The following is a 13,236-nucleotide window of genomic DNA, read 5'->3' as shown; positions in this document are numbered from 1 at the left end:
TTCACCTCCCTCTTCCTCTCTCTTCTTCTCTTTCACCTCCCTCTTCCTCTCTCCTCTCCTCTTCTCCTCTTTCACCCCCTCCCTTCTTTCACCTCCCTATTCCTCTCTCCTCTCTTCTCTCCTCTTTCACCTCCCCTCTCTTCTTTCACCTCCCTCTCCCTCTCTCCTCTTCTCCTCTTTCACCTCCATCTTCCTCTCTCCTCTTCTCCTCTTTCACCTCCCTATTCCTCTCTCCTCTTCTCCTCTTTCACCCCCTCCCTTCTTTCACCTCCCTCTTCCTCTCTCCTCTCCTCTTCTCCTGTTTCACCTCCCCTCTCCTCTTTCACCTCCCCTCTCTTCTTTCACCTCCCTCTCCCTCTCTCCTCTTCTCCTCTTTCACCTCCATCTTCCTCTCTCCTCTTCTCCTCTTTCACCTCCATATTCCTCTCTCCTCTCCTCTTCTCCTCTTTCACCTCCATCTTCCTCTCTCCTCTTCTCCTCTTTCACCTCCCCTCTCTTCTTTCACCTCCCTATTCCTCTCTCCTCTCTTCTCTCCTCTTCTCCTCTTTCACCTCCATCTTCCTCTCTCCTCCTCTTCTCCTCTTTCACCTCCCTCTTCCTCTCTCCTCTCCTCTTCTCCTCTTTCACCTCCCCTCTCTTCTTTCACCTCCCTATTCCTCTCTCCTCTCTCCTCTCCTCTTCTCCTCTTTCACCTCCCCTCTCTTCTTTCACCTCCCTATTCCTCTCTCCTCTCTTCTCTCCTCTTTCACCTCCCTCTTCCTCTCTCCTCTCCTCTTCTCCTCTTTCACCTCCCCTCTCTTCTTTCACCTCCCTCTTCCTCTCTCCTCTTCTCCTCTTTCACCTCTCCTCTCTTCTTCTCCTCTTTCACCTCACTCTTCCCCTCGCTTCCTTTCTCCCTCTGCTCTTTCCTCCTCTCCTTGTCTTTTTACCTCCCTCTTTCTCCTCTCCTCTCCTCTCCTCTCCTCTCCTCTCCTCTCCTCTCCTCTCCTCTCCTCTCCTCTCCTCTCCTCTCCTCTCCTCTACTCTCCTCTACTCTCCCATTTTGCTCTCTCTCCCATTGTTCTCCTGTGTCTCTGTAGCACAAATAAACCTCCTACTAACACATAGGCACTATATACCCCCTACTAACACATAAGACACTTGTGAAGATGAGAAAATTGGATAAATTGAAGCAATATGGTTACATTTCCACACAGCCACCCCATCAATCTCTCTCTCTCTCTCTCTCTCTCTCTCTCTCTCTCTCTCTCTCTCTCTCTCAATTAAATTCGAATAGCTTTATTGGCATGGGAAACATATGTTAACATTGTCAAAGCAAGTACAATAGATAATAAACAATCAAAAATAAACAATAAATACTACACTTGCAAAAGTTACGTAGTTAAAGAGACATTTCAAATGTAATATTATGGTTACGTACAGTTCCCTTTCTTTCTCTCTCTCATCGTCTCTGCTGTTTCTCTCCTGTGTGAGTCGTGTTGTTCCTGCCCCTGTGTGGGTACTGAGTGGTATATAAGCTCAGTTCTAACTCCCAAATGGTGCCCTATTCCCTATGTAGTGCACTGCTTTAGACCAGCGTCCAATAGGCCTTCATAGGGGCTCCGGTCAAAAGTAGTGCACTATGTAGGGTGTTTCACTATGTAGGAGACAGTGGGGGCCATTTGGGAGGCATAAGTGTGTAGGAGTATACCAGCTGCTGTGTTACTGCAAAATGGATTAAACTCTGTGTTCCTGCCTCCAGCCCTATATCTCTTCACTGTAGTTAATATCTATTTTTACCTTTCACATATTCCCAGTCCTCACACCAGTGTCAGAAAATACATTGTTGTTGTGCTTTACGGGATACATCTGAAATATGAAAACAAATGGTGTCCTCTAGGCTGCCTGAATAATACATCCAGTGCTGTTTGCTCGCCAAATTGCACCCTATTCCCTATGTAGTGCACTACTTTTGACCAGGGTCCTATGCAGCGAATAGGGTGCCATTTGAGTTGCTGACGTTGTTATGTGTTTGACCCTCAGCGCAGTCTATGGTGTCCTCTCATGAATATAAATTTGGTAAATGAATCTGTACTGTAGCAACCTCTACCTAATACATACTGTCAACAGTTGGTCACATTCTTTATCCACTGCATCTGGAAAATATTCAGACCCCTTTACTTATTCAAAATGTTGCTACATTACAAACCTATTCTAAAATGGATTAAAAAATAAATATATTCTCATCAATCTACACACAATACCCCATAATGACATCACAATACCCCATAATGACATTACAATACCCTATAATGACCTCACAATACCCCGTAATGACATCAAAATACCCCATAATGACATCACAATACCCTATAATGACATCACAATACCCCATAATGACAAAGCAAAAAACAGGTGGTTAATTGTTAAAACAGAACGTTTTCAGACCCTTTACTCAGTACTTTGTTGAAGCTCCTTTGTTGGCAGAGATTATAGCCTCGAGTCTTCTTGGGTATGACGCTACAAGCTTGGCACACCTGTATTTGGGGAGTTTCGCTCATTCTTTTCTGCAGATCCTCTCAAGCTCTGTCGTGTTGTATGGGGAACGTCGCTGCACAGCTATTTTCAGGTCTCTAAAGAGATGATAGATCGAGTTCAAGTCCGGGCATTCAGAGGCTTGTCCCGAAGCCATTCCTGCCTTGTCTTGGCTGAGTGCTTAGAGTCATTGTCCTGTTGGAAGGTGAACCTTTATCTGAAGTCTTGAGCTCTCTGGAGCAGTTTTTCATCAAGGATCTCTCTGTCCTTTAAAATCAGTTGATCTTTCCCTTGATCCTGACTAGTCTCCCAATCCCTGCTGCTGAAAAACATCCCCACAGCATGATGCTGCCAACACCATGCTTCACCGTAGAGATGGTGCCAGGTTTCCTTCAGACTTGACGCTTGGCATTCAGGCCAAAGATTTCAATCTTGGTTTCATCAGACCGAAGAATCTTTTTTTATCATGGTCTGAGAGTCTTTAGGTGCCTTTTGGTAAACTCCAAGTGGGCTGTCATGTGCCTTTTACCACTCTTTAAAAGGTCTGATTGGTGGAGTGCTGCAGAGATGGTTGTCCTTCTGGAAGGTTCTCCCATCTCCGCTGATGAACTCTGGAGTCCTGTCAGAGTGACCATCGGGTTCTTGGTCACCTCCCTGACCAAGTCCCTTCTCCCCCGATTGCTCAGTTTGGCTGGGAGGCCAGCTCTAGGAAGAGTCTTGGTGGTTCCAAACTTCTTCCATTTAATAATGATGGAGGCCATTGTGTTCCTGGGGACCTTCAATGCTGCAGAAATGTTTTGGTACCCTTCCCCCGATCTCTGCCTCGACACAATCCTTTCCCGGAGCTCTACGGACAATTCCTTCAACCTCATAGCTTGGTTTTGCTCTTAAATGCACTGTCAACTGTGCCATTCCAAATCATGTCCAATCCATTGAATTTACCACAGGTGGACTCCAATCAAGAGCTCAATTTTGAGTCTCATAGCAAAAGTAATGTAAAATACAGATATAAACAAAGATGTAAATAACGTATTTCTGTTTTAGTTTTTAATACATTTGCCAAAATCTCTTAAAACCTGTTTTCACTTTGTCCTTATGGGGTATTAGAACAAGGTTTTAAGTTAACAAAATGGGGTCTGAATGCACTTTATATGTATCCACTGCCCTGGAAATATGTTTTGTTGACAACCTGTCGACTAAACCAACTCCTCTACCTGTTCCCCAGGTACATCTATTGTGACGAGATAGACCTGAGTGCTGACACAGTGCTGGCCACGCTCTACGCTGCTAAGAAGTACATCGTGCCTCACCTGGCCAGAGCCTGTGTTAACTTCCTAGAGACTAGCCTGTCCGCTAAGAATGCCTGCGTCCTGCTGTCACAGAGCTGTCTGTTCGAAGAGCCCGAACTCACACAACGCTGCTGGGAGGTGAGTGATGTATACGTGGTCACACTTTATTTGGTTACTCCGGATCTGTTACTAAGGTTAGGGTTATAAAAAGGGTTAGGGTTAGGATAAGGGTTAGGGTTAGGTTTAGAATAAGAGTTAAGGTTAGAGTAAGGTTTAGGGTTAGAATAAGGTTTAGGGTTAGAGTAAGGTTTAGGATTAGAGTTAGAAAAAGGGTTAAGTTTATGGTTAGGATAAGGGGTAGGGTTTAGGTGTAGAATAAGGGTTAGGGTTAGGATAAGGGTTAGGGTTAGGTTTAGAATAAGAGTTAGGGTTAGAATAAGGTTTAGGGTTAGAATAAGGTTTAGGGTTAGAGTAAGGTTTAGGATTAGAGTTAGAAAAAGGGTTAAGTTTATGGTTAGGATAAGGGGTAGGGTTTAGGTGTAGAATAAGGGTTAGGGTTAGGATAAGGGTTAGGGTTAGGTTTAGAATAAGAGTTAGGGTTAGAATAAGGTTTAGGGTTAGAGTAAGGTTTAGAATTAGGGTTAGAAAAAGGGTTAAGTTTATGGTTAGGATAAGGGGTAGGGTTAGGTTTAGAATAAGGGTTTAGGGTTAGAATAAGGGTTTAGGTTTAGAATAAGGGTTTAGGGTTAGAATAAGGGTTTATGGTTAGGATAAGGGTTAGGGTTAGGGATAGGGATAAGGGTTTAGGGCTAGGGCTAGGGTTAGGGTTAGGATAAGGGTTTAGGGTTAGGGTAAGGGTTAGAATAAGGATTAAGTTTATGGTTAGGGTTAGAATAAGGGTTAAGTTTAGGGTTAGGATAAGGATTGTGTTTAGGGTTAGGATAAGGGGTTAGGGATAGGATAAGGGTTTAGGGCTAGGGTTAGGGATAGGGATAAGGGTTTAGGGCTAGGGCTAGGGTTAGGGTTAGGGTTAGGATAAGGGTTTAGGGTTAGGGTAAGGGTTAGAATAAGGATTAAATTTATGGTTAGGGTTAGAATAAGGGTTAAGTTTAGGGTTAGGATAAGGATTGTGTTTAGGGTTAGGATAAGGGTTTAAGGTTAGGGTTAGGGATAGGATAAGGGTTTAGGGCTAGGGTTAGGGTTAGGGTTAGGATAAGGGTTTAGGGTTAGGATAAGGGGTTAGGGTTAGGGTTAGGGATAGGATAAGGGTTTAGGGCTAGGGTTAGGGTTAGGATAAGGGTTTAGGGTTAGGGTAAGGGTTAGAATAAGGGTTAGGGTAAGGGTTAGAATAAGGGTTAGGGTTAGAATAAGTGGTTAGGGTTAGGGTTAGGGTAAAGGTTAGGGTTAGAATAAGGGTTAGGGTTAGAATAAGGGTTAGGGTTATGTTTTGAATAAGGGTTAAGTTTAGGATTAGAATAACAGTTAGGGTTAAAATAAGGGTTAGGGTTAGAATAAGGGTTAGGGTTAGAATAAGGGTTAGGGTTATGTTTTGAATAAGGGTTAAGTTTAGGATTAGAATAAGAGTTAGGATTAGGATTAGAATAAGGGTTAGTGTTAGAATAAGGGTTAGGGTTAGAATAAGGGTTAGGATTAGAATAAGGGGTAGGGTTAGAATAAGGGGTAGGGTTAGAATAAGGGTTAGGATTAGGATTAGAATAAGGGGTAGGGTTAGAATAAGGGTTAGGATTAGGATTAGAATAAGGGGTAGGGTTAGAATAAGGGTTAGGATTAGAATAAGGGTTAGGATTAGAATAAGGGTTAGGATTAGAATAAGGGGTAGGGTTAGAATAAGGGTTAGGATTAGGATTAGAATAAGGGTTAGTGTTAGAATAAGGGTTAGAATAAGAGTTAGGATTAGGATTAGAATAAGGGGTAGGGTTAGAATAAGGGGTAGGGTTAGAATAAGGGTTAGGATTAGGATTAGAATAAGGGGTAGGGTTAGAATAAGGGTTAGGGTTAGAATAAGGGGTAGGGTTAGAATAAGGGTTAGGGTTAACTCCATCACATTCGATTCCAAGCCCAAGTCTAAGTCCTTTATACTTGAGTCCTAGTTCATCGACGAGTCATTTGGCTAAAAGAGGAAACTTGGCCCTTTAGTTAAAAACGATCTCTGTGTAGAAAATTCAATGAATCATTCCAGACTAGCTACATTCTGCTGTCCACCTCCATCCCACCAGGTTATTGACGCTCAGGCAGAGCTGGCCCTGCGGTCGGAGGGTTTCACTGACATCGATTCCCAGACACTAGAGAGTATCCTCCAGAGAGAGACCCTCAACGCCAAGGAGGAGGTGGTGTTTGAGGCAGCGCTGAGCTGGGCCGAGGCAGAGTGTCAGAGACAGGACCTCACCACCTCCATAGACAACAAGAGAAAGGTATTTCTGATGGTAGATTTTGATGAAATGTATCTGTGGAGCAAAGTACATATACTTGTAATGTCCTTAAGTACTTTTGAGTCTTTACTCAAGTATTTATATATTTTTTTAATGTTTACCCATAGTTCACTACATTCCTTGAAGAAATACTTTATTTTTATTTTTTATTCATTTATTTCACCTTTAATTAACCAGGTAGGCTAGTTGAGAGCAAGTTCTCATTTTGCAACTGCGACCTGGCCAAGATAAAGCATAGCAGTTCGACACATACAACAACACAGAGTTACACATGGAGTAAACAAAACATACAGTCAATAATACAGTAGAACAATTAGAAAAGAAAAAGTCTAATATTCCCTTGCATTTCCCCTGACACGCTAACATACTTGTTACACAGGAAATGCTCTTGTAGCAAAGCAACGTTTATATGGTTCCAATGTGTACTGTATTCTATTCAAGGTTCTCGGCAAGGCCGTGTTCCTGATCCGTATCCCCACCATGGCATTAGACGACTTCGCCAATGGTGCCGCCCAATCGGGCGTCCTGACCCTGAATGAGACAAACGACATCTTCCTGTGGTACACCGCTGCCAGGAAACCGGACCTCCTGTTTGCCAGCCAGCCACGGAAGGGGTTATCTCCGCAGCGCTGCCACCGGTTCCAATCCTGCGCCTACCGCAGCAACCAATGGCGTTACCGAGGGCGGTGCGACAGCATCCAGTTCGCCGTGGACAAACGCGTCTTCATCGCCGGGTTCGGACTCTACGGCTCCAGCTGCGGCTCGGCAGAGTACTCGGCTAAGATCGAGCTCAAGCGCCAAGGCATTCTCCTTGGACATAACCTGAGTAAATACTTCTCTGATGGTTCTAGTAACACGTTCCCCGTGTGGTTTGAGTACCCCGTGCAGATAGAACCCGATACGTTCTACACGGCTTCTGTAGTTTTGGATGGGAACGAGTTGAGTTACTTTGGTCAGGAAGGAATGACAGAGGTGCAGTGTGGGAAGGTGACGTACCAGTTCCAATGTTCGTCAGACAGCACCAATGGCACAGGAGTACAGGGCGGTCAGATACCTGAACTCATTTTCTACGCCTAAAGGAACACAATGAAATGGATATTACCATTACTGACTTTAGTGAAGTAGGGTAAAAGTTGCCCCAAGTCGCTGATGTTGGGTCAGTTTTACATTTGCCCCACTAGTAGTTAAGGTTAGGATTAAGGTAGGGGAAACTGATCCAAGATCTGTACCTAGAGGAAACGTCATCCCGGAGTGACTTCAATGCCCATGGAGATGTGCTTGTTTTTATAGTACTTATTACTGACTTTGGTTTGATGGGTGAAACATGTCCATTGCGAGGACTGATTGGGAATGGATTGATGTAGATGACACTTCCTTTGCGAGTGCTTGACTGTCACCATTGTGATGACATACTATTCCATTGCTGACTTTGTACGTTCTATAAATATTTTTCTTTTTCTCTCTTTCTTTATATGCGGAATTTTGGAATTGAACAATTCATGATTGAGGATTCCCAGCAAACAGGCGACATCTTGAGGACATTTCCATTAGGTCCCTTAAAAGGGTTTCTGCACAACGTTATCTCACAGACGCTCTGAGAACATTCTAAGAACATGGCATGATGGTCCCAATGGAACGTTCACTGGGGGACCTTTTTCTAGTTCCCAGTTGGTCCCGGGGGGACATTTTTAGGACGTTGTGTCATGGTCCTGGTCACGGGGACATCCCCTGAGGATATTTTAAGGACATTCCTGGGACGTTGTGTCATGGTCCCCTAGAGTTTTTTTTTTTTTTTGTCACGTGATGGATTGACATGATCGTACAGACTTTTCAACATGACCCCACCTAGAATTTGAACTCACAACCGCTGGATTTGCAGTATGCTGTGCCAAAAAGTCTTTAGATTGTCACAAGTCCCTTACACCTATAACCTATAATACATCTTCTCTGTGCTTAGAAAAAAAGAGTGCCAACTGCCCTGCTATTTTAGCTAGCGGTTAATCTGATTATTCTCTTATCCTTGATTTCCTTATTATTATTATACTTATTTCAGCAATTTGAGGGTTTTCAGTATAGTTGTCTAATGTTGGTGAGGCTGAATTATTCTGTTACTCCTCAATCACTATGATAAATATAATACTTTTTTCTTGAGTGTATTTTTTTTACAGAGATGAAATTTGCTTTGAAGAGCAAAGTGTAGGAATACAGGTATAATCAATCATTGGCACAGACATGGTGACGTAGCAGGAAGATTGGAATGTTAAAATCCCAGGTCAGGACGTGTGGAATAATCATTTCTGTGTGAATAAACGTACACAACGTAATAAATCTACGTCAAAGTGTGTCACATATGGAAGTTGAAACAACGTACGTTGAAACGTACCTTTTTGTGTAAGTTTCCCTAAACATTAAGTTGTAAGTTTCCCTTCCCAAAAAAAGTATTAGTTGTAAATGGATCAGTTGATCACCAATCAGACAAAAGAAACAAGGGTTGATGTGTAATGGGGGGAATGTCTCTGTCTGACCATCATGAACAAGTCGGGAACTAGACAAAACCTCCAGGTGACCATGACACAAAGTCCTGACCACTTTATAGGGACCATTTCAAGACGTCCTGAGGACGTCCTAAGAACCTAATTTTGTTTGCCGGGTTTACTTTTGGTACTGTGGATGGTCAGCACTTCGTTCAACGAGTTCTTCTCCTCAAACGGACTCCTTAACCTCAAATAACTCAACAACAGACATCTCACTGGAACGGATCATCATTGGATTATATAACAGGAATTCCGATTAAAAAAAGGAATTGACTCCGTGTGAAGGAGTTTTTTTTCTCCAATTTCTCACCACTGTTAGGAATCGTGAATATATTATTTTTTTTTGAATCAGCTCCCAGCCCTAATGTGTGTATGCACTGTATATAGTGTAATATATAGCTCAGAGGGTATCTTATGACTAATATGTTTCCTATTTTGATGCTTGCACATGATGCACATGATAAATACATGACAGCAATACTTCACTGCCTAATATATTCTATGAATTGATTGATTGACGTTACGCACGCCTCTATGAAGACGGAACGCAACACCCTGCTACGACTCAATTGATTGATCGCTCTCTGTTTTAGCCAATGAATTGCACTTCACAAAGCACCCCACCCCACCGCACCCCACCCCACACCACCCCACCCCACACCACCCCACCCCACACCACCCCACCCCACCGCACTCCACCCCACACCACCCCACCCCACCGCACTCCACCCCACACCACCCCACCCCACCGCACCCCACCCCACACCACCCCACCCCACCCCACACCACCCCACCCCACCCCACCGCACTCCACCCCACACCACCCCACCCCACACCACCCCACCCCACCCCACCCCACACCACCCCACACCACCCCACCCCACCCCACCCCACACCACCCCAACCCACCCCACCCCACCCCACCCCACCCCACCCCACCCCACCCCACCCCACACCACCCCACCCCACCTCTCCCCCTTTTTATTGAAAAGCATTACATTCATATCATGGTTTTAGCATATCGGAATCGGAGCAGTAGAGTAGAGGCACTTGGGGTACATTTTTAGCAGAATAATGTCCGGGAAAATGTTGGCCTTTTTTAAATAAACGCTTATAACGCAATTCTTCATCATTTTTACATGACTGGAGACTTTGACAGAATCGTTGTTAATACCACACAAATAATGGAAATGACAAGCTACTTTGACACTGACAAACTGAGAACCTGAGATCAATAAAAACAACCTTGTCTTGAATCTATGAAACAGCTAGGCTACAATACGAGGAGGAAATTGTAGCTCTAAACTTGCTTTCCAGTTTCACTGATTCTCCCAATGATGGGGAGTTCACTCACTGACGATGAACGAAAAAGCCAAAAGCCTATTTCTCTTTTCTTTTTTTTTTTGTAAAACACAATTTGGAAGTTGATCAAATATTTTGGGTGCCTACAGCATAGAGTCTAAGTAAATGATTAAGTGTAACGCTTGAGAGATGAGAGTTCAGGGCTTATGTCCTTCGGAGCAGAGAGGGAGAGAGATCATAGAAAGTAAATCTCATTCTATTTATGTGAGAGATACTGGCGATGCTTCTCACACAGTCACCATCACGTGACGGCCACGCGTTGGTCTCAAACATATACTGTGCCCACATAATCTAGTATAGCTCTGGGGCTTACAAATCTGAATTTCTTATACAATTTTAAGGACATCAATGTACAGAAACATTTATTTTTTTGGGAGGCAGAACACCCACCATATGCATGCATACTCAGCAGTGGGGCTTACAAGACCCGCATTTCATATACTTTTTAAAGACATCAATGTAGCAGTAGAACAAATCATATTACAATCGTTTGATTTTTATATCACAATATCATATACTTATATATCATATACTTCCAATAAAATGTGTCAATGTAGGCTACTGCAGAACACAATTGATAATGTACAGGCCTCCTGCCTATGAAAGTATGAAGCCCATATTCAGATTAACTTCACAGTACAGAACAAGTTTGTAAAGGAAAGAGATATCCCTATCCCTACCTTAGTTTTCCAAATCCTCCCGCAAAACAGCCATTTTCTCGTGAGTCTTCTCCTCCCTATTTCACGTTTTTGCTCCTGGTGTCTGTGACACGTCTGTGTTCTTTAACAATCCATGACCTCACGTAGAGTACTAGGATGAATTTGGTCCGGGGTTGGGTCAACAAGGTTCAGAAAGAGTAGCCCTGATATGGTGGAGGTATTGAGGTGCAGGTTCAGGAGCCAATCAGATTCATTTTAGAAAAATCCTGCTGGCATTCTGGACTGGAGATGGGGATGGTGCTGACCGCCAGATCTTTAAGTCCGTCTGGAATCTCTCCTTTATCTTTACCATCAGTGTTCCTGTACTGTCTGTAGATCTGTATGACCGTATTTGGACAGTCAATCCAAACCAGACAGATTCTATCTCTGTTTCTCCGTAGAGTGCTCCTGCATCCTCCTACTGCGCCAAAAGCACCTTCAGCTCCTCTATGAACTGGTTGTATCCTGTATTGTCCTCTGCCCGACCTCCTTGAGAGAACATTGTAGCCTCCATGTTTCTCGCCAAGCTATTGAAAAAAAACCTTCTGAATGAGGACTCTGTCTTCCACCATTCAGTTTGACACCCTGGAAAAAGTTATCCTGAATCCCTCTCTGGCTGAGTTGTGTGTGTGTCGGCCTGGCTGCTCTGACACGGCACTGAACACCCTTCCTTGGTGAATGACCTGTGTGCAGAAAAAAAATGTGCAGTTTCACTTTTGAAGCTTGAGTGACAGTTCAGATAGTTGCTGAACACAAACAGAGACTTGAGAAACTATTCACCTCTTTGGCATTTTTCCTATTTTGTTGCCTTACAATCTGGAATTAAAATAATTTTGGGAAGGGTTGTATCAGGGTAGCCTAGTGGTTAGAGTGTTGGACTAGTAACCGGAAGGGTGCAAGTTCAAACCCCTGAGCTGACAAGGTACAAATCTGTCATTCTGCCCCTGAACAGGCAGTTAACCCACTGTTCCTAGGCTAATCAAATCAAATCAAATTTTATTTGTCACATACACATGGTTAGCAGATGTTAATGCGAGTGTAGCGAAATGCTTGTAGATAAATCGTTTCCAGTTTGCAGAGAGTTAAATAAAGTTCGTTCAGAGCCATCGATGTGTCTGCTTGGGGGGGGATATATACGGCTGTGATTATAATCGAAGAGAATTCTCTTGGTAGCTAATGCGGTCTACATTTGATTGTGAGGACTTCTAAATCAGGTGAACAGAAGGATTTGAGTTCCTGTATGTTTCTTTCATCATACCATGTCACGTTGGCCATAAGGCATACGCCCCCGCCCCTCTTCTTACCAGAAAGATGTTTGTTTCTGTCGGCGCGATGCGTGGAGAAACCCGTTGGCTGCACCGCCTCGGATACCGTCTCTCCAGTGAGCCATGTTTCCGTGAAGCAAAGAACGTTACAGTCTCTGATGTCCCTCTGGAATGCTACCCTTGCTCGGATTTCATCAACCTTGTTGTCAAGAGACTGGACATTGGCAAGAAGAATGCTAGGGAGTGGTGCACGGTGTGCCCGTCTCCGGAGTCTGACCAGAATACCGCCTTGTTTCCCTCTTTTTCGGAGTCGTTTTTTGGGTCGCTGCATGGAATCCACTCCGTTGTCCTGTTTGTAAGGCAGAACACAGGATCCGCGTCGCGAAAAACATATTCTTGGTCGTACTGATGGTGAGTTGACGCTGATCTTATATTCAGTAGTTCTTCTCGACTGTATGTAATGAAACCTAAGATGACCTGGGGTACTAATGTAAGAAATAACACGTAAAAAAAACAAAAAACTGCATAGTTTCCTAGGAAAGCGAAGTGAGGCGGCCATCTCTGTCGGCGCCGGAAGGCTGTCATTAAAAATAAGAATTTGTTCTTAACTGACTTGCCTAGTAAAATAAAGGTAAAAAAATTATAATAATTTACACCGCAAAATATTCTTATTGTATATTCTTATTGTGGAAAGAGATAAGAAAAAGATTCAGAACTTGAGCGTGCATAACTATTCATCCCCCCAAAGTCAATATTTTGTATAGCCACCCTTTGCAGCAATTACAGCTGCAAGTCTCTTGGGGAATGTCTCCATAAGCTTGGGACATCTAGCCACTGGGATTTTTGCCCATTCTTCACAGCAAAACTGCTCCAGCTCCTTCAAGTTGGATGGGTTCATCTCAATTGGATTGAAGTCTGGGCTTTGTCTCTGCCATTCCAATACATTTAAATGTTTCCTCTTAAACCACGCGCGTGTTACTTTAACAGTATGCCTAGGGTCATTGTCCTGCTGGAAGGTGAACCTCCTTCCCAGTCTCAAATCTCTGGAAGACTGAAACAGGTTTCCCTCAAGAATTTCCCTATATTTAGCGCCATCCATCATTCCTTCAATTCTGACTAGTTTC

At 43.6% G+C, this 13,236-nt stretch overlaps 1 protein-coding gene across 1 annotated transcript in view; it reads left to right on the top strand.

Annotated features, from left to right (window-relative positions):
- Window positions 1-9,440, top strand: part of btbd3b (BTB (POZ) domain containing 3b) — a 35,397-nt gene extending 25,957 nt beyond the window's left edge. Inside the window, exons 4-6 of the mRNA XM_042305649.1 lie at window positions 3,740-3,941; window positions 6,041-6,235; window positions 6,695-9,440. Of these exons, the coding sequence (XP_042161583.1) occupies window positions 3,740-3,941; window positions 6,041-6,235; window positions 6,695-7,330 (1,033 nt within the window). The 3' untranslated portion in view covers window positions 7,331-9,440. The remainder of the gene's footprint in view (window positions 1-3,739; window positions 3,942-6,040; window positions 6,236-6,694) is intronic.
- Window positions 9,441-13,236: the final 3,796 nt, after the last annotated feature.

The sequence above is a fragment of the Oncorhynchus tshawytscha genome, linkage group LG24 (assembly GCF_018296145.1).
Source record: "Oncorhynchus tshawytscha isolate Ot180627B linkage group LG24, Otsh_v2.0, whole genome shotgun sequence".
In the NCBI taxonomy this organism is placed as follows: domain Eukaryota; kingdom Metazoa; phylum Chordata; class Actinopteri; order Salmoniformes; family Salmonidae; genus Oncorhynchus; species Oncorhynchus tshawytscha.
Note: the sequence above shows the minus strand (reverse complement) of the source record. Positions and strands in the feature narration are given on the sequence as shown.